Source organism: Eutrigla gurnardus (assembly GCF_963514095.1).
Source record: "Eutrigla gurnardus genome assembly, chromosome: 4".
Taxonomy (NCBI): domain Eukaryota; kingdom Metazoa; phylum Chordata; class Actinopteri; order Perciformes; family Triglidae; genus Eutrigla; species Eutrigla gurnardus.
The window spans coordinates 31,643,297-31,666,855 of record NC_139918.1 but is presented as its reverse complement, the minus strand read 5'-3'; the positions used below and the strand labels follow the sequence as shown (position 1 = coordinate 31,666,855).

General features: G+C 42.5%; 3 protein-coding genes across 3 annotated transcripts in view; 1 reads left to right on the top strand and 2 right to left on the bottom strand.

Annotated features, from left to right (window-relative positions):
• The window catches only part of LOC311011925 (protein unc-13 homolog A-like), a 15,727-nt gene extending 12,691 nt beyond the window's left edge, over nucleotides 1-3,036 (top strand). Inside the window, exon 28 of the mRNA XM_084007139.1 lies at nucleotides 18-3,036. Within this exon, the coding sequence (XP_083863265.1) occupies nucleotides 18-306 (289 nt within the window). The 3' untranslated portion in view covers nucleotides 307-3,036. The remainder of the gene's footprint in view (nucleotides 1-17) is intronic.
• Nucleotides 3,037-7,086: 4,050 nt separating this feature from the next.
• LOC311013047 (RNA-binding protein MEX3B) lies at nucleotides 7,087-15,363 on the bottom strand. The gene is made up of 4 exons (XM_084008931.1): nucleotides 14,911-15,363; nucleotides 13,806-14,377; nucleotides 12,001-12,290; nucleotides 7,087-11,858 (listed from the first exon to the last, which is right to left on the bottom strand). The coding sequence occupies exons 2-4, from the start codon at nucleotides 14,308-14,310 to the stop codon at nucleotides 10,632-10,634; spliced, it is 2,022 nt and encodes a 673-aa protein (XP_083865057.1). The 5' UTR covers nucleotides 14,311-14,377; nucleotides 14,911-15,363; the 3' UTR covers nucleotides 7,087-10,631.
• A 575-nt stretch (nucleotides 15,364-15,938) lies between these two features.
• Nucleotides 15,939-21,091, bottom strand: mbd3a (methyl-CpG binding domain protein 3a). Its single transcript, XM_084007457.1, has 7 exons — nucleotides 20,924-21,091; nucleotides 19,335-19,497; nucleotides 18,955-19,092; nucleotides 18,571-18,661; nucleotides 18,290-18,467; nucleotides 16,978-17,136; nucleotides 15,939-16,860 (listed from the first exon to the last, which is right to left on the bottom strand). The coding sequence occupies exons 1-6, from the start codon at nucleotides 20,935-20,937 to the stop codon at nucleotides 16,983-16,985; spliced, it is 738 nt and encodes a 245-aa protein (XP_083863583.1). The 5' UTR covers nucleotides 20,938-21,091; the 3' UTR covers nucleotides 15,939-16,860; nucleotides 16,978-16,982.
• Nucleotides 21,092-23,559: the final 2,468 nt, after the last annotated feature.

Genomic DNA, 23,559 nt, shown 5'->3' with positions numbered 1-23,559 from the left:
TTTCTGTCTTGATTCAGCTCCCTGGGTACTGAGGTGGGTCCAGAGAGCTACGAGCTGCAGGTGTGCGTCAAGGACTACTGCTTTGCCAGAGAGGACCGTACCGTGGGCATCGCCGTGGTGCAGGTGAAGGACATCGCAAGCAAGGGCAGCGTCACCTGCTGGATGCCGCTGGGACGCCGCGTCCACATGGACGAGACGGGCCTGACGGTGCTGCGCATTCTCTCGCAGCGCAACAACGACGACGTGGCCAAAGAGTTCGTCAAGCTCAAATCGGAGCAGCGCTCAGCCGAGGAGGGCCGCAGCTGAGGGTCCGGAGAGCGTGAGGGACGCACACGTGTGCACAGAAACACCGGAGACGTTATGCACACATGTAGTCGTCACACCTTATAGGTAGATTACCGTGTGCCACACAGAGAGCACACACGGCTCTATTGTACATATTTATCACTAGACATTATGCAACATTCACATTGCAATGATATCAATGCAAACATGGAGGGTTATGTTTCTAAATATTCATATTTCATTTTGAATATTCCAACAGCTCAACTCAAAAGCTTTCAGTTTAGGGTTAGCCACACATTAGCAAGCACATTGCTCAACCTTTTCCACAACACACATTGCACTTTTTATATGCTGTACATTTAGATGTGATATAATGCAACACAGAACAACTACAAACCCATGTGAATAGTTTGAGGATGACCACTTTGCACTTTTGCTTCTCTGTGTCTTCAGGAGAACAGAACTTGTCCATCCGTCTGTCTGTCCGCTTGCCTGCCCAACTGTGTGTCGTTCTCCCAGTCCGTCGGTCTTTGTCCCTCCTCGTCATTTGCTCTGGTTAGCCTTCCCTTTGTTGTGTAGAGTTCAGGCACAGATCTAAGATCAGCTACCTTTTGCCCAAAAATCCCAACAAAGAAAAACACTGACCTTAGATCAGTGTCCAGGGGTAACGTCACTTCTAGTCCGTCCTGTAATATACAAACGTCCTGCATGTTGACCCCAGGAACACTGTGATCCCCTTTGCTGTAACCATAGCAACCCTCTTGCATAAACTCTTGGGGCCCTTTGTCCTGTGTGAGCATGGTGCACATAGAACCCTGGTACAATAAGGTTTTATAATTATGACCTGAATAACTGACATTATCACGGAGGAAACACGCTGATATGTGATGTGTTGATAAAGACAAAGGTTGTGGCCACAATGTGCTTTTTTTTTCTTTCTTTTTTTTTTTACATTTCTTGCTTCACATCACAACAAACGGAGCAATACCCCAGTGTCCAACACATCCACACCCCTAGAGTGCACATTCACTCCAAAAAGGGCTACAGGATCAGTGGACCGGGATGACAGTTCACGCACTAATACATACTGTCCACACTTCTGTTGCCAAACTGACACACATGCCCCGCGTCTGCTCGTCTGTTCGGCCATAGAAACACCGCCACACTGCAGAAATGCTCCGGTTCAAAAAGTCTTTCACGAGGGACACTGTGGAGGAAGCCCAAAGGACACTGAAGGACACTTTCCTCCAGACCACCTGCACACTTAACCCATCTCTTTAAGGCAATAGTGGTTTGTTTGTATGTTCACTGAACCCTGTGGTTTTTACGAAGAACAAACCCTCTGTGAACACGGCTGTGTCTTTTGTTATTGTGTGTGTGTGTGTGTGTGTGTGTGTGTGTGTGTGTGTGTGTGTGTGTGTGTGTGTGTGACGGGGGCTGGGCAAAATGGGCTGTGAGATTGTGAGCAATATATTGTATCTACATACCCTTAATGTATGCGCTGTCGATATAAATACAGGAGCACCAACTGCAATATCCAGATCCAAGGAATGGGAAACTTATGATTCTTTTTAGGAAATTGTATTTTATTTATGACTCATAAAATCCCCATTCCCATGGAAGTGTGTTAGCTTTTTCTCATGTTTTGGATAAGAAGGAAAGTGTTTTGTCCTTGAATTTCTATTTGCCTTTAGGACCAAATTTGCACGAACCAGAGCTTAGTTTTTTGTTAGTTTGTTTTCTAAGAAAGAAGCCATCTGAGTCACCGCCAAGCATTTATATTGTCTTACTTTCAGTCTTGTCATCTGCGTTAATGAACCCCTTTACCTTTCACTGCAAACAGGTGAGGAAACACGCCCAGTCGTAGTCTGGCTCGTCTTATAGTCTCTTTGTAGGGATGTAAGTGACGGTGAGGTTTTCCTGTCGCTGTGTGGAGCTACACCACACTGTCACTGCTGGCCTGTCACATGATGTCTTTATTGAATACTGCTGAATTCTACCAAAAACAAAGCTTCTGAATGTTCTCCTTCCTCTGCACATCCTTCTTTCTATAATCAACGGGATAGTTAGATCCCAAACCACGGCTAGCTTGGGGACACCGACTTTATTTCTTTGTGTTGAATAAGTAATCCAGGGCCCAAGACAAAACATGACATGTCAGGTTGTAGCTGGAAAAGCGACAAAAAAACCTATTTATAGTTTGGGGCTCGTTGGTTGCCTGCTTCATGTATGTACACACACACACATACACACACACCACTGCACACACACGCAACTGACGACACACACATCTACACACAAATCTCTGCTCAAGCACAAAAGGGCACGTGTAAGATGACACGCATGCATGCATGCATGCACGCCGACACAACGCCGTGGAGACCAATGATGCCCACCCTGTGAATAGAATCAACTTACAATTGCATGATGGGAAACTTTATTGTGCCAGCACGTGTCTCTTTAATGTGATTTTTATTTCCTTGTTTTTTTTTTGTATTTCCAAAGCTATGTAGTGATAAGTCATCAATGTGTTTATTTTTTTTTCAAAAGGCTTGTGAATACGTCATGTTTAACCAATATGAATGTAATGTGAACACAGAACTCGCATGAGAGAATTATTTTCTACAAAGGATGTTTCTAATTTGTTTCTTATCATTATTGATTGTTCTTAAAAGAGAATGAAGGGGAACTGAAATGCAGCCTGACTGTGATCTGCTTCCTATTAAAAGAACATTTGTGTCACAATCTAAACCTCTGCTTTATTTTTCACCCTGTGGTAGCCGAGGATCACGTTACCGTACGTGTGATTCTCATGTGGGAATGTGTTTATTCGGTTATTAAATCACAGAATACTTAAAATTGTTGTTCTGCAAAGAAGTAAGTCAAGAAAACTTGAAGATTTTAAAAGGTGTTTAGATGAAGCCACCGTTGACGCAAACCTTCAGGTGGAACAACTGGTTCCACTTCTGTGAGCACTCGATCTGTTCTCAATGTGACCTCTGACCTCTCAGTAAAAAGGGGGGAGGGGAGTATCACACACCAACACTTTAACCAAGTTGTACCAGATGTTTTAGCTCATTCTCAACAGAAAGCAGGGAGTAAGAATTGCAATGAGTCTTAACAAAGAATCGGTAGAAACTAAAGATTTTGACATTTCATAGTATTTTTGCAGTATATTTTTCCATAAAAATGTTTCGAAAAAAGATGCAGAAAAAGTCATAAAAAATTCATATTATAGCTTGTCTAATAGAAGTTATTTAAAAAGTAATTGTATAGTGTGTCGAAAAAAAGTTTAAAAATCATACTAAAGCATGTATTAGCATGTCGGAGAAAAAAAAGGCATGAAAAAGCATATACTGAAGCATGTAGAAAAATCATAAAAAGTCACATTATAGCATGTAAAATAAAATAAAAAAGGCCATTATAGCATGTTGAAAAAAATCATAAATCGTACTGAAGCATGTAGAAAAATCATAAAAAGTCACCTTATAGCATGTAAAATAAAATAAAAAAGGCCATTATAGCATGTCGAAAAAAATCATAAAAAGTCACATTATAGCATGTAAAAAAAATCAGAAATCACACCAAAGCATGTAGAGAAAAAAAAATCAAAAATCGTAAAGAAGCATGTAGAAAAATCATAAAAAGTCACATTATAGCATGTCGAAAAAAATCATAAAAAGTCACATTATAGCATGTCAAAAAAAAAAACTAAAATCACACCAAAGCATGTAAAATAAAATAAAAAGGGCCATTATAGCATGTCGAAAAAAATCATAAAATGTCACATTATAGCATGTAAAAAAAAATCTGAAATCACACCAAAGCATGTAGAGAAAAAAAAATCAAAAATCGTACTGAAGCATGTAGAAAAATCATAAAAAGTCACATTATAGCATGTCGAAAAAAATCATAAAAAGTCACATTATAGCATGTCGAAAAAAATCATAAAAAGTCAAATTATAGCATGTCAAAAATAAAAATCAAAAATCACACCAAAGCATGTAAAATAAAATAAAAAAGGCCATTATAGCATGTAAAATGTCACATTATAGCACGTTAAAAAAAATCAGAAATCACACCAAAGCATGTAGAGAAAATAAAACAAAAATCGTACTGAAGCATGTAGAAAAATCATAAAAAATCACATTATAGCATGTCAAAAAAATAAATAAAATCACACCAAAGCATGTAAAATAAAATAAAAAAGGCCATTATAGCATGTCGAAAAAAATCATAAAAAGTCACATTATAGCATGTTAAAAAAAATCAGAAATCACACCAAAGCATATAGAACTGCATCGTACTGAAGCATGTAGAAAATCCTAAAAAGTCACATTATAGCATGTAAAAAAAAAAATCTAAAATCACACCAAAGCATGTAAAATAAAATAAAAAAGGCAATTATAGCATGTCAAAAAAAAAATCAAAAATCACACCAAAGCATGTAAAATAAAATAAAAAAGGCCATTATAGCATGTCGAAAAAAATCATAAAAAGTCACATTATAGCATGTTAAAAAAAATCAGAAATCACACCAAAGCATGTAGAGAAAAAAAAATCAAAAATCACACCAAAGCATGTAAAATAAAATAAAAAAGGCCATTATAGCATGTCGAAAAAAATCATAAAAAGTCACATTGTAGCATGTTAAAAAAAATCAGAAATCACACCAAAGCATATAGAACTGCATCGTACTGAAGCATGTAGAAAATCCTAAAAAGTCACATTATAGCATGTCAAAAAAAAATCTAAAATCACACCAAAGCATGTAAAATAAAATAAAAAAAGGCAATTATAGCATGTCAAAAAAAAAATCTAAAATCACACCAATGCATGTAAAATAAAATAAGAAAGGCCATTATAGCATGTCGAAAAAAATCATAAAAAGTCACATTATAGCATGTTAAAAAAAAAAATCACACCAAAGCATGTCAAATAAAATAAAAAAGGCAATTATAGCATGTCAAAAAAAAAATCTAAAATCACACCAAAGCATGTAAAATAAAATAAAAAAGGCCATTATAGCATGTCGAAAAAAATCCTGAAAAGTCACATTATAGCATGTTAAAAAAAATCAGAAATCACACCAAAGCATGTAGAGAAAAAAAATCAAAAATCGTACTGAAGCATGTAGAAAAATCATAAAAAGTCACATTATAGCATGTCAAAAAAATAAATAAAATCACAACAAAGCAATTAAAATAAAATAAAAAAGGCCATTATAGCATGTCGAAAAAAATCATAAAAAGTCACATTATAGCATGTTAAAAAAAAAATCTAAAATCACACCAAAGCATGTAAAATAAAATAAAAAAGGCCATTATAGCATGTCGAAAAAAATCATAAAAAGTCACATTATAGCATGTTAAAAAAAATCAGAAATCACACCAAAGCATGTAGAGAAAAAAAAATCAAAAATCGTACTGAAGCATGTAGAAAAATCATAAAAAGTCACATTATAGCATGTCAAAAAAAAAAATCAAAAATCACACCAAAGCATGTAAAATAAAATAAAAAAGGCCATTATAGCATGTCGAAAAAAATCATAAAAAGTCACATTATAGCATGTTAAAAAAAATCAGAAATCACACCAAAGCATGTAGAGAAAAAAAAAGTCAAAAATCGTACTGAAGCATGTAGAAAAATCATAAAAAGTCACATTATAGCATGTTAAAAAAAAAATCATAAAAAGTCACATTATAGCATGTCAAAAAAAATCATAAAAAGTCACATTATAGCATGTCAAAAAAATCCTAAATCATACCAAAGCATGTCGAAAAAATCAGTCACATTATAGCATGTCTAAAAATCCAAAAATCATACTAACGCGTGTTGTTTATCAATGAATACTGCAGGAATAGTGACAATAATGCACTTTTTCATGATAAACCGACGGCGTCAAGTTACCGAGTAACTATTGGCTGAAGAGGGACTACATTTCACACCCCGTTTCAAATTAAAAGCATCACAATTGCTCTAGCTATCCTCATGTTATTCGTTAGTGATTTATTTTGAAAACAACCCGGAAGTGTGTTTATATCTCACCATGGCTAGCTCAAAATGTATCCGAAAACGTGTGTGAACATTTCGAAAAAGACGTTACTTTGACAAACCTGAGAATCTACCTGGTGACTTTTCGGCTGCAATGTTTTTTGAAAATCAGTCGTGGTATATTTACGGTCCTTGAGAAAGACGTTCCGCTTCTGCCTTCTTCTGCAGCCACTGCTCTACTCTTGCGCATGCGCGTTTCCCACTCAGCCAGCAAGGCCCTGAGACATGTCATGTCATGTTATGGAAGATGTCATCTGTTAAATCTATCTATATTATGGAATGAAAATGTATTTTACAATTCATAGTAAAGTATGTCATGAAAACAAATCACAGTAGTGTGCCATAAGAAAAGTTATAGTATAGTGTGGTTAAAAAATGCATAAAAATATCAAAGTAAAGTCATTTTAAAGTCATACACAATTAAAATAATGATAGCATAGTATGTGCTTAACATGTAAACATGTAATGGCATAACAATATCATGAAAAACTTGTAAAATACTTAATAATGTATGTAATGGAACAATGTCATAGTATAGCATACCATAAAAATATTAAATGTATGTCAGAGAAGTGTGTTACAAAAACATATCCTAATACTTTTGTCTTGTAAAGCTAGACAATTGCAGGTTTCACTCCCACAATTGTTTGTGCTTATATTCCCTGCAGGTGTGTCTTTACTGCCACCATGTGGCAAAGACGCAGCTTCTCCACCCAGAAGAGACCAGGAAAAAAGACAAGACACCAGTTCTTATTTTACAGTAAAAAAATGAAACCAAAAACAAGACTTTATTAAAGAAGCATAAAAAATAAAACTCTTGATACATTTCTCATAACCGTCAAGTCAGTTCAAATTATACGATTATACAATTTTTCCGGCTCACGGTTAAAAGGTCCATAAACTTTCAAATAAAATATATTTCAATTTTAAAATTTCTTCAATAATTTTCTCATTTTGTTATAAATTGCCTATATGTAGTACACAGGAAATAAAGAAAATAAAAAAAATGGAAAATAAAAATAAATTTGAAGTAATAAAAAGGGTCACATTATTGTCTGGGATATTTAGGTAAGCAAATAAATTGTAAAAAATAAAATGTGTAAAAAGTTTTTGTTTTTTTTTTATCTTAAAAATTAGCTAATGCCAGGTGGCTTGAAGACATGCAGATGGTTAACTTACAAATAATGATACATGTTCTTTAGAAACTACACTTATCTTCAATTAAGTCCTTTTGCTTTTGAAAACAAGATCCCAATGATTGTATTCAGGGTATATACACACACACGCACACACAGGCCTGGAACCTAGTTTTCCCACGTTTTACATTTTGGTTCTGCATACAAAGAGAATTAAAGCAAAAAAGAAGAGAGTGGCGGCTTGAGGGGTATCACCCCTTAATGGCATGACTCTCTTTGCACCCCCCCCCCCCCCCCCCCCTAAATCACAAAAAAGGTCAGAGGTCACTGGCTAGCATGCCTCAGGAAACCCTGTTTTCAAACCTTTAGGAAGGAAATGGGGGAGGGGTGAGTTTGGCTAAAAAAAAAAAATCAGCAGTCAATCTGAAAAACTTTGTACCTTTTAAACAATTAAACTACTGTACATTAAACCCTAACATTGTCTCATTGGCCAGAAATATCCCAGTGCAACACCTGGATTTACAAGAGAACCATCTGGCAAATATAACACGGTAATACTCGGACAGCTTGAACTGGGGCTTTGAGGTTTGGCCTCAACAGACTCGCACGACAGTCACAAGCGATCGATTCATTGAAGGGGGTGGCTTGTGAGTTTCGAGGTGAATGTGACGGGCTTGTCGGGTCTACAGTACACTGCAGAGGTTCAGTCGGAGATATAAGAGGCCTCCGCTACCAACTGGTTTTTGTTCGTCGCTGTTTTAGTAGTGAGTTGCACCTAAGCACCATGGGATAGTCTTCACAGAGACTTCCGGTTTCGCTCCTGGGTAGATTTTCCTACACATGTAGACACGTGAATTAGTGCACTGCTGCGCTCAACCAGGACAGCGACTTATAAGAGTCCTCCACGCAGCTTCTGCCCACGTCACCTAAAGTAGCGAATAAGTTTATCATCATACCGACTGGAGCACCAAAGCACAGCAGCAACTGCCCATTCTCACCAGTTATCGGCAGGTGGAGATTTCCTCGATATTAAAACCCTACAACCCTTCCTGGAGGACACACTGTGACTGAAATGCCCTACGCTCTACTGACAGGCTCCACATGTGATGACTGTGTAGGGACAGTTTAAAAATATAATCATTAAAAAAAAAACAAGAAGCAAAACATTCTGCAGCTGCTGAGATTCGAACACGATGAGTGTCTGGAAGCCCTGGATGACCTAGCTACTAGCTGCCATAAAGGATAAGTTCTACACCTACTGCGTGTGAGCCTGAAAATGTGATCATGTGTCTGTGCAGTCAGAGGAAGCCCTTGAGAATCAGATGTGTCATTTTAAATCCGTTTTCATGGCTTGTCTCATTCTATGAGATTATTCCATGCATGTTCAAAAAAAAGGGCCACAAAACGGCAACCATGTACCATCGCACCAACATCGCCCAAATCATACGTACAGTATTAACACTATAGGAGGCAGTTACTGCAAACTCACACTGAATTCCTTAAAAAAAACACTAACACAAAACAGGATGCAACCACCTTATCCGGAGTTACTCAGTAATGCTAGGAAAACATAGGACAAAGCTCAAACAACTAACCATATAGTGCACCACGTTTGGCCAGGAGTCCAGCGCTATATGGGCATGACCGCGTGTCATCGGAGAGAGAGTGCCATACAGCTTTGCTGTGAGAGTGGGGTGGAAGACCAAAACTACCAAAACAGTAAGAGCTGTTTCTGTTCTTTTTAGAGGGGCCAGGAGTTACAGTGCATGAAAAAAAAGGTTCAATCAAGCCCCTTGTTATTGTTTCATGTGGGGAGAAGCCGCCTCTCTATAACCTTATTGGGAAGAAAGAAAACATTCACGTGTGACATCAGAAAAGCCCCATCTTACCCTAGAGTTCAAAATATGTCTGCGAGCCACACACTTGACAGTCACGAGTCAAAAACTAGTAGAAAACACTAAAGGAACTGATCTGAATGTAACAGACAGGTTGTGAGAGGAAAATGTCCCCCGGTCTGGATGGAGCACAGCAAAGCCTTCCTGTAAGACTGAGTGAAGTGGAGAGGAGGGGTAGCGGGACAGAAACCAGAGCTTCTCATGGCGAAGACACATAATGATGCTGATGTGAAAACGGCATGAGTGGGCATTATTCACACACACATACAGGCAATGGAGATGCCAGGCAGCCCAGACGTATAGAGAACTGACCTCAGACACATTCCTACATTATCAATAATGGTACGTTTCTCAATTATTAAAAGGAGAATTAATGTGAATTAATGCAGCAGCCACATTTGAAATGTGGGGCATCCAAATTCATCCAACACGCTCTTGAATTTGATCAAGAATCAAATGACGTTTATTAATAGCATTCATTTGGCATTACTGATGGCTAATTTTTGTGTGGCAACAAGAAGCAGGAAGTCATCGTTAAGCGGACCCGTAGGCGCGTATTGTTCCAATAGATGCCTGACTACATGTGGACCTTTAAAAAAGTTCCAAGCTTACAGAAAATAGCAACCCCGCCACTCCATGTCCCTAATGACAGCATGAGAGAGCAAGAGGAGAAAGCAGGGGGGGTTGTTGTTGTTGGAACGGTTTGTGTCCTGTCAAGAACATTAAAATAAGGAGTAGAAAAGTGCAGGCCTCATTGACAACTTCATCGAAAAATATCTGTTAAGTACAAAAGTGTCAAAAGGAAAGGCTGTGAGAGAAGCAGGCAGAGATCTGAAGAAGCCAGAATGAAGAAATGTAGAGACAGACCAACAGACAGCAGTGCAGGCTGCTCCGGGTCAAAATGAAGGCCTGAAGAGAGATAAGACACTAGTTTCCTTCCATAAGTTCACCACTGAGACTGTCTGAGCCCCAACTGCCTGCAGACCAGTTTCAATTAGCATCACGCTGAAAATAAGTCATTGTAATTATTATTGTTATTAATCTCGACAGTCATCAGCAAAAAAACAAACAAAAACAAAACATCTGTATAGTATCATCATCTCTATTATGCATTTATTATGGTCCATTGTGTGTGTGTGTGAGAAAGTTATTAGTGTGAATCCTTCCATTACCTCCACCACAGCTGGTGCCCTCCCCAGTCTCCTTCCTGCCCCCATCACCCTCATATTTTACCTCCCACCCTACCCACCCTGCCGGGGCATTAGGAGAAGATGCGTATGCACTGTGTGGTGGGGGTGTGGCAGACGGGGCACTCTGGCTCAGCTGACTGGCAGATTTGCCCGGCGCACTCCATGCAAAACAGGTTGTGGCCACAAGGCACCAGGGCTGCTGTCACCTCACTCTCGAAACACACAAAGCAGTCTCTGTTGATCCCGGGGCTGACGCCGACCAGACCTGCGACCCCTGGGCCAGAGCCGCCTTTCAGCCGGCTTAGCATCCCAGAGCTGAGGCCCACGCCGCTGCTGCCTCCCTCGGAGTCAGTGGGTGAGCCACCAGGCAGAGAAGAGGCCGAGCAAGAGGAGTAACCAGTCGAGGAGCCGCCGGAGCTGGAACTAGACGCTCCAGAGAAGGAGCCGCCTCCTGCACTGCCCGACTGCAGCCAGGAGAGAGTGCTAAGGGGGTCGCTCTGCGCACGACGGGCTAATGGATGATCCAGAGGACCCACACCCGTGTCCTGGGGCAGAGTGGGAGACAATCGTGGAGTGATGGCGCCACCGCTGAGGCCGCTGCTGTTTCGGCGTAAAGGCTGCTGCTGGGTGGAGCCATTCGTCTTATTGCCTGTTCCCCCGTTGAGGAAAGGTGCCCAAATGTTGGCGGCACTAAACTCAAAACCCAGTTCATCTGAGGAAGGCATCCCTGGGGTGGATTCGCCCCCGAAAGTGAATCCTCCCCCAGCACTGCTGGAGCCTGTGCTGAAAGGGCTAGTGGGGCTGCCTCCCTCGTTGGCCTTGCGAGTGGTGCTGAAGTTGTCTGAGCTCATCCCGCCGTTGTGTGTGTGATAGGCTACTGAGGACGACATCTTCCGGCTGGATGAGTGATGGATGGACATGGGAATAGGAGCAGGAGGTGGGGAGGAGTTTGGTGGTGGAGGAGGGGGGGCCGAATGGTGACCAGAAGCCCTGGACCACAGAGACGCCCCCAGTCCTCCGCTCAGGGCACCAAGGCCTTCTAGACTGACATCAGTGCCGTTGGAGTGGAAGTCATTGTCTCCCTGCAGGTCTACAAAGGTTCCAGTTCGCAGGGTGATATGGGTCTCGATCTCCTCTCTTGCTCGGTCCACGTTCTCCGGCATCCCAGTCACCTCAAACACTGGGTCTTTCTCTCGACTGGGTGTCACAATGTAGGTGTGAGTCTGCTGCTGGATGCGCTTAATAGTTGCTCCCTTTGGTCCAACAACTAAACCAACTACTCTGTAGGGCACCCTCACCTAGATCAGGGACAAGAGACATACATTAATGTAGCTAGGAGGCAAAATAGAGTCATTTATTAATAAAACAGATTCAGTTAACTCTCTGTTACCCAGCAGAGTAAAACAATAACAAAGAGGAAAACTTGTAGGGTTTCTGTACCTGTATAGTGGTCTGACCAGGTAAGTGGGGTGGTCCAGGAAGAGCGCCGCCGCCGCCACCGCCGCCGCTGCTGCTGCTGGTGCCTGCTGCTCCTCCTCCTCCTCCGGGCGCTCCAGCTTTGCAGCGGGATGCCCGGATCATAGAGAAATGCTCAGCCGCAGAGACAATTTCACGCTTGGCCATCTCCACGTCCTCCCTGCGTCCCGTCACAATGAACACTGGCTCCTCACCTCGGACTGGAGTCTTTATATAGGTATTTGTTTTGGCTCGCAAGGCCTTAATCTTACAACCTGGAAGATGTAGATGCACATAATCAGAATTTACACGCATTCAAACATGGTATGAATACAGTTCTCTTACATAAGCTGCGATTATATACAATGTCTAATAAGAACAGTTCAGATATATACCGTCTGCAGTTTATAACGTATAACCTGTTAAAACTAATGTGTGATATAACAGCTCGACATAAATCCCAATTATGAAAAGGGTATAATGTTCACTTTTGTTGGAACGAGGGGTGTTGATTGTTCTTTTTAGCTGATTTTGGATGCTATGGTTTGTTTTACTTTTTAACTGCCCATATTGATATAACTGAGGTGGACAAAATATTAGAAACGCCTCTAAATACAACCACAAATTGATTCAAAAACTCTCTTAAAACGGTTTCAACAAAAACATTATAGCGTTCATGGAGGTATTTATTATTTTTATAGGACATTTCTATTCGAATGTACCAATTTTAAATACCCAATTAAGAGGTTACTTTGTTATGGGGAATACAAAAACCTGTTACAGTACATCTTTGAATGAGTGATTTCATAACGAATCAAGATGCAGGTACTGTATCCTCCCAACACACATCAAACCGTCACCACAGGTGATTTATTAATGCATCGTCATAACAACACATGGCAAAAAGAAGCCGTGACATGCGGCTACTGACGCCCGTCTGTCTGCCTCTAACGTGAGGTCGGTCGCTGCTGCACCGCTCTGTTTCTTTAAATGCGGACGCGTCGTCCTCGGCGACCAATAGGACGCGCGGAGTGTGATGTCATTCTGGGAAGCAGAAAGCATGGCTTTTCAAACAAAGAGAACAATGCCGTAACGCTGCCGCGGCTGCGACGGGCGGACCGGGCTCACCGCGGGGGTGCGTTAAAAGCAGGGGACGCGTGTTCGTTAAAGAACATAATAAATACACATAAAGATGCCGTGATAAACGCAGCGGCTCGGAGGCGAGCGGCAGCGTCGGCAGACAGAGCTGGGTGCAGGGCGTAACACCGCCCAGCCCCGTGTTTGTGCGTCTGCTGCCCCCGTTTCACCTTAAATTCTGCTCCGCGGATACAGAAATAATCCTCCGCGGATATTTACACGAGTCCGTTAGAAGATTCATGTGTTCAAAGCCACTTCGAATCATCCGCGATATGTGGAATTAGCATATTTCCTTTGTTTGGTGCAGGCTGCTAGACATGTCCAGACTCCCGACAATCTGCCGCTTTGTCTGACCCTCTCCCACCCCTCCCCCTCTCTGCTCCTCATCAACCCACTCTCTCACTCACTCCATGGCAACGCATTGTCTAAATACTGTAACAAATATAACGTAAATATAGCGGGTTTTCAGTGGAGAACCCGCATTGAGCCGATATTAAAGACGCAGAGCAGCGAGGGAGCAGCGAGACATGCTCGGGCTGTAAAAGTTCAGAGAGCCTCCTCTCGTCCAGACTGCCACCCAAACAAAGGACAGCCGGGCTGCATGCTGCACATAAACATAAACACGAATAAATCCCGCACCGCACGCTTCTTACCTTGTCTCCCCACGATCTCGGCCACATGCTCGGAGCTGGGGACAGGCACACACTCGGTCATGTTGACGCTTCTTTTCCTGCTGCAGAGGACGGAGCTTTGTTCTCCGTGGAGCATGGGGTGCGAGCCGGCCATGTGGTACCCGCCTGAGCCGTAGTACTCCGGGGATGGAGAGCAGGACGACGGCGAGTCCCGGGACCCGTTGGGATGCTCCAGCATCTGGAGATCCACGTAGCCTCCTCCGCCCACACCGTTGCATCCCTCAGAGCCCTGGGTCCCATCCAGAGTGTCGACCAGCCCGACGCCTCCGCTACCTCCGACGCCCCCACAGTCCACCTTCTCCAGGGCCATGAGTGACAGCTGGTCCAGGGCGAAGCGGAGCGCCTCTTGGTGGTCCTCTTCCCGGGACTCTTGGTCCGTCTCTCGGGGCAGACCGACCCCATTGTGCTGGCTGCTGATCACCACGTCGTGGTCCATAATCTCGGGGTGGAATAAAGGGCTAGGCATAGTGTCTCCGTGGATCTCACATCAGATCACGGATGCCTTGTTTTGTTGGGAGTGAGCTCACCCTCTTCTGGGAAAAAAGGGGGAAAATAAAAAATAACAAGAGAGTCAATCGTTTGCTTTTAGTTAAACAGTCGAAGCGGGTCCAGAGAGGAGCAGCCGGTCACCGATAAACAGCAGCATGCATTAGCAGTGTTGATTTGGGCGCGTTGCTTTGTCTGTTGTTGCTGCTCGTCTGACAACTGAACCGTCCAGGAGGTTGTTTTGTCGGGAGACGCATGTCCGCTTCCACCGCTGGAAACGACGTGCCCTCCTACACAAGCACGGGGAGCCATGCGGCACTAGCCCCAGACACGCTCTATATCCGGTGTTTAACAAGTAAAAGGTATATATGGATATAATCTGTTAGCATCAGCAGCGGAGCTAACAGGCTAGCTACAGAGAGTCGGCACACAGTCACGTTGCCGACCCCTTTGTTTGGGAGCACCGCGGCTAGCGGCTAGCTCCGCTCTGACAGTCCAACTTGTGCTCACTCTCAAAGGGCAGCCGCGGTGCTTTTCCATTCTAAATAACAAACAAGTGCAGAAAAACAGGCGGACTTACTTTGTATTTGCCTTCAGCGACGAGGTCCCGTTTTCCGCCTGTCGCCCAGGTTTTGAGAGGAAGATGAGGCAGCCAGGAGGAGGAGGAGACCAGCGTTAGCTAGCTAGCACGCTAAACGGGGGGCGTAGCGAGAAAAACGTTTAAAAGCGAGAAGAGGGCCACTGTTGTTTTTGTCTCCCGGAGAGTCGGAGCGTATTCCTGGGAGCGTCTCACTGGGTCTTCATCCTGCGTGCCGTCAGAGCCGCCAGCTGAAACCCACGTTAGCAGTTACCCTCAGTTAAACGCGGTCCTCTCTGCTGCCTGACCCCGCTCGGTCCGCCGCCTTTGTCTCGCCAGGCGCACGCCGCTCCGTCTCCCGCACACGGCACTGACGTCACCCGCGACACAACAATGGGTTCAAAGGCCACATGCAGCAAGGGGAGAGCATCAAGTCACCGCTGCTGGCACTATTGTGTCTCAAGTCTACGGTGTCGCCCTCTCGTTGAACGCTCGATTTAGACGCAACGTATTGAGACGTTTTTCCAAAATGGTCATATTTGGGTGTGTTCATCATGGCTACCACTGAGGTGTTATGAGTGGCTGCATCTGTGTGTGCTTTCTAAGAAATAAAGCAATCATTAAACACATAAATATCATAAACACCTCACATCCTTTCTCTTGTACCATGTGTTTATTACCCCCCCTACATTCATAGAGGCTCAGATTGGATTACAATCGTACACAAAGAGGGAATTTAGTAGGTACCGCATGTATGTGAATGTCATCACTTATCAGTCTTACTCATGGCAGTGTTGATATCTATTTAAGCAGAAAACCTTACCAGGGGTAGAGAATAGACATAGCTAGAAATCCTACATGCAACATCTATCAGCTTTATGCACGGTAAACTTAATTAAACCAATTAGAACTAAAAACTATTTGAACTTTGGAAGATACTCACTTCGTTTTACCAACTCTCATTAGCTTTGGCTCAACACATGCTCCTAAATGTATTTATAGTGATCAAGAAACAAACCATAAACACCAGCCATGAAAGAGCTGCATTTATTTCACAGTGACACAATGGTACATTGACAAATAATGAATCTTGTAATGAGGTACAGTACATCTTGTTACGAGGTACATCAGTGTTGTGTTTGTATTTTTCTGAGGGTCGACACTTTTTTCTTACCGATTAAACTCAAATGTAGCCGCCGAAACCGTACTGATAAATTATTCTCTGATACAACTGCCATGACTTAAACTGCAAAAACCATGTAAACTCAGGTTATTCTGACAAATAACACTGCTTTGAAGTGTAAAACCTTTTAATTGAACAACGTAAATTTGATTATTCACAGCCACAAGATTGCTGTGTGCATGTAAACATACTGCCAACTTTCTATACTTCCAAACATAAACACACTACCTGCAGTGCCAGAGTAAAATATAAAGAGCGACGTGTTAAAAAGAAACACACTTAAGACGTCAACACACACGCACGCGCACACACACGTTAGTCACATACATCAGGTTTGCCTTTTTAACTTAGAGCTTGGCCAGCTGTTAACTAACTGTAACACTGCATTGTGTAGAGCCTCATCCACAACTGCCTTAAAAGAACAACTTACAGGAGCAGTAATTTCCTTAGACTCCGTATAGCATCGATGGTAAAAGTATGTCACCGTTTCCTGAAAACACTAAACAGTATAGAGAGTCTAAAAGAAAAGTTGCCATACATTAGTAGAGGTAAAAAAAAGAAGAAGAAATGAACTGGAAACCAAAAGCACCCTTCCAGGATTACACTGTCACATGTAGAAAAACAAGAAAAATACAAAATAAACACAACCCTGTTTAAGTCAGCAAAGCTGCAGCATGTCTGCATTCAGGGTCTATTTCAGTTTTAAGTCTTCATGGAGCCAATTATTTGAAAAATGAGGAGTTTACCAGCAAACTTCATGTGAAACAAGCCTGTGGGTGAGATGAAGAAGAGACATGTCACATGTAGAAGACACTCAACAGGGGCAATGGATGGACCAACAGAAGAGGATAGAGCGACATTGGAAGCAGTCCTGCAGTTTTGTGTACCGTGGCTATAATTCCTCCTTGTCCACCTCCTCAACCTTCTCCTCTACTTTGTTGGCTGCTGCGTCTGCGATGGTGGCGTCCTCTATATGAGCCAGCATATCAGCCGTGAGGGCTTCCTCCAGCCGCCGCCTCACATTCTGCACCAGGTCCTCCTGCTTCCTATGAGACACAGACAAGGATTAGGGCTGCAACTAACTCTTATTATAGCTTTTATTATTATTTTCTTCGATTTATAAAATCTCAGGGAAATAATTAAACTTCCATCCCAATTTTTAGAGCCCAAGATGAAGTCTTTAAAAAGGTCTTGTTTGGTCAGTCGAAAACTCTTAACATCATAAAGGCTGAAAACATTTCCATTGCTGCGTCAAAAAATTCCTTTAAAAGATGAACCAATCATCAATATAGTTTTAGTTTAGATTAGTCCACTAATTGTTGCAGCTCTAACAGAATACAATAAGAAGGTGATGATGAAAACAAACCTTTCATAGCAAAGACTTGACGATAATATATATATTTTTACAGTAGTGGAACATGTTTAGCAATTGAATATAATATGCTCAGTCGTCACCTGATGGCCACCAAAGCACCGTGCGGTGCAATTTAAACCTGTTTGCTCCTCACCCACTGAACTACAGGGTTATCGGTTATTTTCACGTCAACGCACCCGTGAGCTCCTAAATGTTTACAAGGTTAAATGCATTAGTCATATTTAAATTTCCAATCTATTCATGGCATTGAAGGAGCTTGCAGTAGAGGCATGGAATATTATAATTATAAGGTGCATCACGATGAAGTGACAGAGCATAATCAGTTTCTCTCTTCAGCACAATGTTACTGTTAAACCAAGTAAGAGTAGAAGAGTTATGTGTAAGGAAATATCTGCTCGCCGCTTGGCTAATTTATGGAAGTGTTATGCAGTGTAAAATGCCACAGGCAAGTGCCTGGCTAGACCTGCCATGCAAAAACCGTATTTTTCTAGATTACAGAATACAATGCAATGCAGAAGGATTTAGGTTTTGTTTCTGTAATGTTTAAGTATGGAGGTTGGTCACACAGATACTGGTATTGAGAGGATGTATCTTTCTATATTACAGACTGTTGTACTCTGATTAGCTCTTTTTAGATAACAGGGTTTGTGAGCGCTTGTTTACAGCAAAATAGAAAATTGAAGATGCAATACATGGAGATGCACCGAGAATTGTTGTGCATTAGAAAGTTTGGCAGGTGAATTGTAGTGGAAGGCCAGTGAGGATTCACATCTCTATCCCACAGTGGCAAAACTAGGGCTGTGTTGCTTGTGTGAACATCTCACCTGATGTCATCATCAGTCACTACGAAGGCCTTGCAGAGAGGCTGCGTTGTATTGAGCCAGACTCCAGGATTCTTCTCCACAGCAGCCGTGAGCTGTCCGGTGACAGGGGAGGGGCTGGTGTGCAGAGCACTGGCGATGGCAGAAAGAAGTGTTTTATCGGAACATGCAGGCCCGACACCTAGGCAGGACGACAACAGGGAAGCACGAGTCAAGCCAAAATAAATAAATCACTCCAGCTTTGCATCACACGAGGTTGTCATATTTGTTTCGGTTAACCTCACCCTGTAAGCCTTTGGGGAGATCCATGGTTTTCACCAGCTCCTCAGCGATATCAAATGCATTTAAGCCGCTCAACTTTCTCTCCCAGAACAACTGAAGATTGAAGCAAACCCCAAAAAACCTGTTATGTTTTGAGCACAATTTTGGACAAATAATGTAGGATACTAAACAAGGTTGAACCAACCCTTCAGTCCCTCTCTACATAACAATACAGCCAGAAAGAGACAAAACAAAACAGCTATGCAAAACCTACAGCTACTTACAGGAACATATACCTTTCTATGGTATTAACGGTGCTGTTAGTGTTTTCTGAAAACGCTATTAAGTATGGAGATGCAAAGAAAGGTTAAAGAACTGAAGAGTGTGTTTTCTGCTCTGTGACTCACTTGTTTTGGTTGGTCCACAGCCTTCTGTGGGTCTGTCTTAACCTTGTTGGTGGGATGATTCGTTACCTTGGTCACTGGTTGCTTGAAGATTGAAGCTGTCTGTCGAACTGGTAGTGTTGTGTTTAAATCAGGCTTGGACTTTAAGAGAGAAAACATGAATAGTTGTGTTACAACTGTTACATCCCTTATTTAATTATGAGAAGATGTCAATGAACAGGAACACCTCATGAAACAAGAACAGCTTTGAGGGAAGAAGAAAAATCTCCTTACGGTTAACAGTAGAAAGGAAACCTGACAGGTTACAATGTCAGTTTTACAAAAAGATGCCTACAGTGATCCCGTTGGTTTGCTTCAACATGTCCAAACACTAAAAGACTCACCCTGACTTGATGGTTGGTGTCATACAGGTGCTTGTGCCTGCTGCGCTGCACTTTGCTCAGGAGTGACCAACCAGCCCGGCTGGTGTGATTCACATCGGAGTGAAGGTTGCTGCCAAGGCTTCGGACGATCTGGGGCTTGTTGAGAATGCGCTTAACAGGTACACTGGGAAGGAAAAACATGAAGGCTCGTCATCACATGATTTCTCCAATAGCTGAGACATTAAAAGCACTTAGGACTCGGGGGCTGGAGTCCTGTTGAAGTGGGGCATGAGGTTTCTGGGGGTCATAGAACTGTAAAACAATGAAAAGTTGCAGGTTGTCCCGCCCTGACAGGTGTAACTACAAGGAGTCGGGATGTGTCAAGACCAGCACATCTGCCCACGCCCACGGGAGGTGGTGTTACATCACCCTACAGGAGATCATCCACCCACAACCTCTTGGGTGTGTGGGTGGATGGTCTTTGGGTGGGTGGATGGATGGATGATCTTTGGGTGGATGGTCTTCGGGTGTGTGGGTAGATGCATAGATGGTCTTTGGGTGGGATTGATGGTCTTTTGGGTGTGTGTGTAGATGGTCTTTGGTTGAATGGTCTTCAGGTGGATAGTCTTCAGGTGGGTGGTCTTTGGGTGTGTGGGTGGATGGATGGTCTTGGATGGATGTTCTTCGGGTGTGTGTGTGTGTGTGTGTGTGTGTGTGTGTGTGTGTGTGTGTGTGGGTGGATAGATGGTCTTGGATGGATGTTCTCCGGGTGTGTGTGTGTGTGTGTGTGTGTGTGTGTGTATGGATGTTCTCCGGGTGTGTGTGTGTGTGTGTGTGTGTGTGTGTGTGTGTGTGTGTGTGTGTGGATAGATGGTCTTGGATGGATGTTCTTCGGGTGTGTGTGTGGGTGTGTGTGTGTGTGTGTGGATAGATGGTCTTGGATGGATGGTCTTCGGGTGTGTGTGTGTGTGTGTGTGTGTGTGTGTGTGTGTGTGTGTGTGTGTGTGTGTGGATAGATGGTCTTGGATGGATGTTCTTCGGGTGTGTGTGTGTGTGTGTGTGTGTGTGTGTGGATAGATGGTCTTGGATGGATGTTCTCGGGTGTGTGGGCGGAGCTTACAGGCGGATTCCAGTTCACCACTAACGTTTCGCTTGTTTGGTTGAGATACAAACAAGCCGCCCGCCGCCGTTTGACAGTGAAGTAGCGACTCATATAAGGGAGAGCGTCTCACCTTCCAACAAGACACCCGACATTCCTAGTCATAGTCACCGACGTCACCGGCCGCCGCTGCGCCGGGCCCGACGCACCGCAAGTCAAGCGTGTGTAAACAATGAAACTTAGCTAGCTAATCAAGCTAGCGCCGTTGGTGACTACAACGTGCCAGAAACGCCGCCGTTTGCTCCCGTTCAAAGTTGCGAGTTTACAACCGCGGAAGAACCGACACACAGCGAAGCCCACGCCGAGCTAACAGAAGTGTACGCGACACCGAAGACGCTGACAATTACGTGTAGTGTTTGTTCTCAACTGCGAAACGCATGTATGCATGCGCGCATTTCCTGCAGAGAAACTTTCATTTTAACTCCTTCGACGGAACATTTAAAAGTCTCACCCTTTCCGTTCCATGGTCTTTGCGTTCTCGCTTTGCTTGCATGTGATTCTGGCTTGTAAAAAAAAGAAAAGAAAGCCAGCTAGCTGCCTATTGTTGCAGTCATAATTTTTTTCCACCGAGTCTGGTTTGTTATCGATCCCCGCTGTCTGTCTCCCGTCAGGAACCTTCACCGCTGCAGATTACTCCGCCAGCCGGCCTTGGAACACAATGAGCGGAAGGCGTCCGCCGCGCGCCTGTAAAATAGGTCGAAAGCGAAGCGCTCTCAGGGCTCACATGACGTGTACTGTCCAGTGCTCTACGTCAGAGGTAGAAAGCAAATACTCAAGTAACACACGAGTACAATTTTTAGGTACTTTTTCCCCAACACACAATACTTATGCATAGTTAGTTTCTTTGCACATTAAGTAATTGCATGATGATAATACTGTTTAATAAACTCAGTAAGATAATGAGTGGTTACTACAGGTAAGTCAATAACGTATACCACCTTAAAAAAGGTACCTTTAATATAATTTTGTTCCAGGACTAATACTGGTAATGGGTCACTTTATATTATGGGATATTTACTTTAAAGGATCCTTCTACAACGGCATCAGGTATATTTGTTTTAGTTAATTCTGCAACTCCATTGCAACCTTTAGTAACTCTTGACATAGTATACAACTTTATTTTTATTTTTTTAATAGTATAGGACTTGTACACACTGTAAAATCTTTCATAAAGTAGTCCCATTAGCTAAAGTCAAAATTCAGGATAGGAACAATCCTAGGGTTGAAGTCAATTGTCAAATTCCCTGACTTTTTCAAAGCTGAATCTCCATGACCTATAATGAACAGGAAAGCAGCCCGTCATGGTGTTGAGCAGACATACAGCATGGGAAATATTACATTTTGATAAATGGCAACTATCCCATGGCCCAACAACACAAAGTCAAATCCCCTAATTTTCCCATTCTGGAAAATACATTTTTATATCCCCTTACCTGTGGGGACCCTGCAATCATCTTTCCCACATTGTTTAGAACATGGACTGCGTTCAAATGCTTTTTGTTGTCATCACCAAAACGCGGCCTATATTGGTTGTTATTATGATCAGCTCTTTAGGGATATACCAACACATTAGAGGCTCAATTCAGGATTTTAATTGCCATTGCATTCAGTGACACACAGTGCCAATTCCAAACTCCAATGATTGGATACAAATACACTTAATTAATTTGACTTGATATTGAATCATTGCAGGTGAAATAATTACACATATCCACAGAATAGTATATAATCACATACTTTATTCCTTCGCTCCTTAAATTACAGCATGCCATGAAGGACAGATTCTTCCATTGTAAAATCAGGTTTGACACAGAAAGTAATAAAAATAAATACCTGACTCCCAAACTTAAATGGGAAAATCAAATAAAAGTCCATTTTTCATCTGCATTTTCATATTCCTTACAAGCAGGTTGATGGTGAACAGTTAATGTTGGCTGAGCTGCAGGATGAAGATGACAGCTTTGTGTGGCCTGGCACGCAGTGGACGGGCTGCAGCAGCTCCTGTTCTTTACTTTAGTGTGTAAAAACAGCACCGACCTGATTGGGGAAAACAAAGCCATTAGTTTCAACAGCAGAGATGTGAGTTTGCGCTGACAAGTTCAGTTTTTTTTTCACCATTCAAAACTCACTCAAACACTGTTCTTGAATTTGTGGTTTACACATCTATCAATTTTGACATTTCCAAGCCAAATAACTAAGCTGCTTTGTGGTCGACGGTTTTAGAGACATTCCTGTTTTAGTAGAAGCTGCTGCATATGATCTTAAAATAGGCCACTGTCCTGGATTCTGGTCTCCCGACGCCTCCAAACTATGTGGCTTATTGTCTCTGAATTACACTCTCTGGATCGTTCCCTCGATCCTGACAGTCTGCTGCTCCATGCTGATGTGAAGCATCCCATAAGTGTGTTGCCACCACTATCATCAGGAATGGTGTCCGCCAAGTAATGAGTAAAAAAATGGCTTGGGCAATTATCCTACAACACCATTTACAAAAAGTGTCCATGGTCGTGCAGTAATGCCGACAGTCTCAGAGTCATTTCATAACCAACAATAAATATGTCACCCAATGCAACAACATGGCGGTTAAGCCGGTTTAATCGTTTTTAGACAGCGACGTAGAAATATGAGATGAAGGCATGAGCTGCTATTAGACTGTGGCTACAAACACAATACTTGTTAACTGAAATATTTGCTGCAACAGGGGAAACCTTGTGGTTTCTGAATAGAGGTCTGTCCCAGTTCCTGGCAGCCTGTGAAAGAAACACGTTTCATACACTTTATATACTCACACTTATTTTTACCAATACATTTCCATGACTTCTATGACTCGGAGGCATATTTACACAACCAGACAGTCTCTGAAATGTCTGTGGATACATGAAAGTGCGTTTCCAAATGTAATAGCATTTTCATCAACCACAAATTTGTCTGCTGGTGTGCTTCACTTTTCTTGAACAATTCGATTTACAAGCCTTGTTAAATGTAAATGAACACTGTAAGCACTCAAATCAAGACTATAGATCAGATGATATTCCGCTCTGATGAGGTTGGTGTTTAACGCTTCTTTCGTGCAGCAGTTAGAAGCAT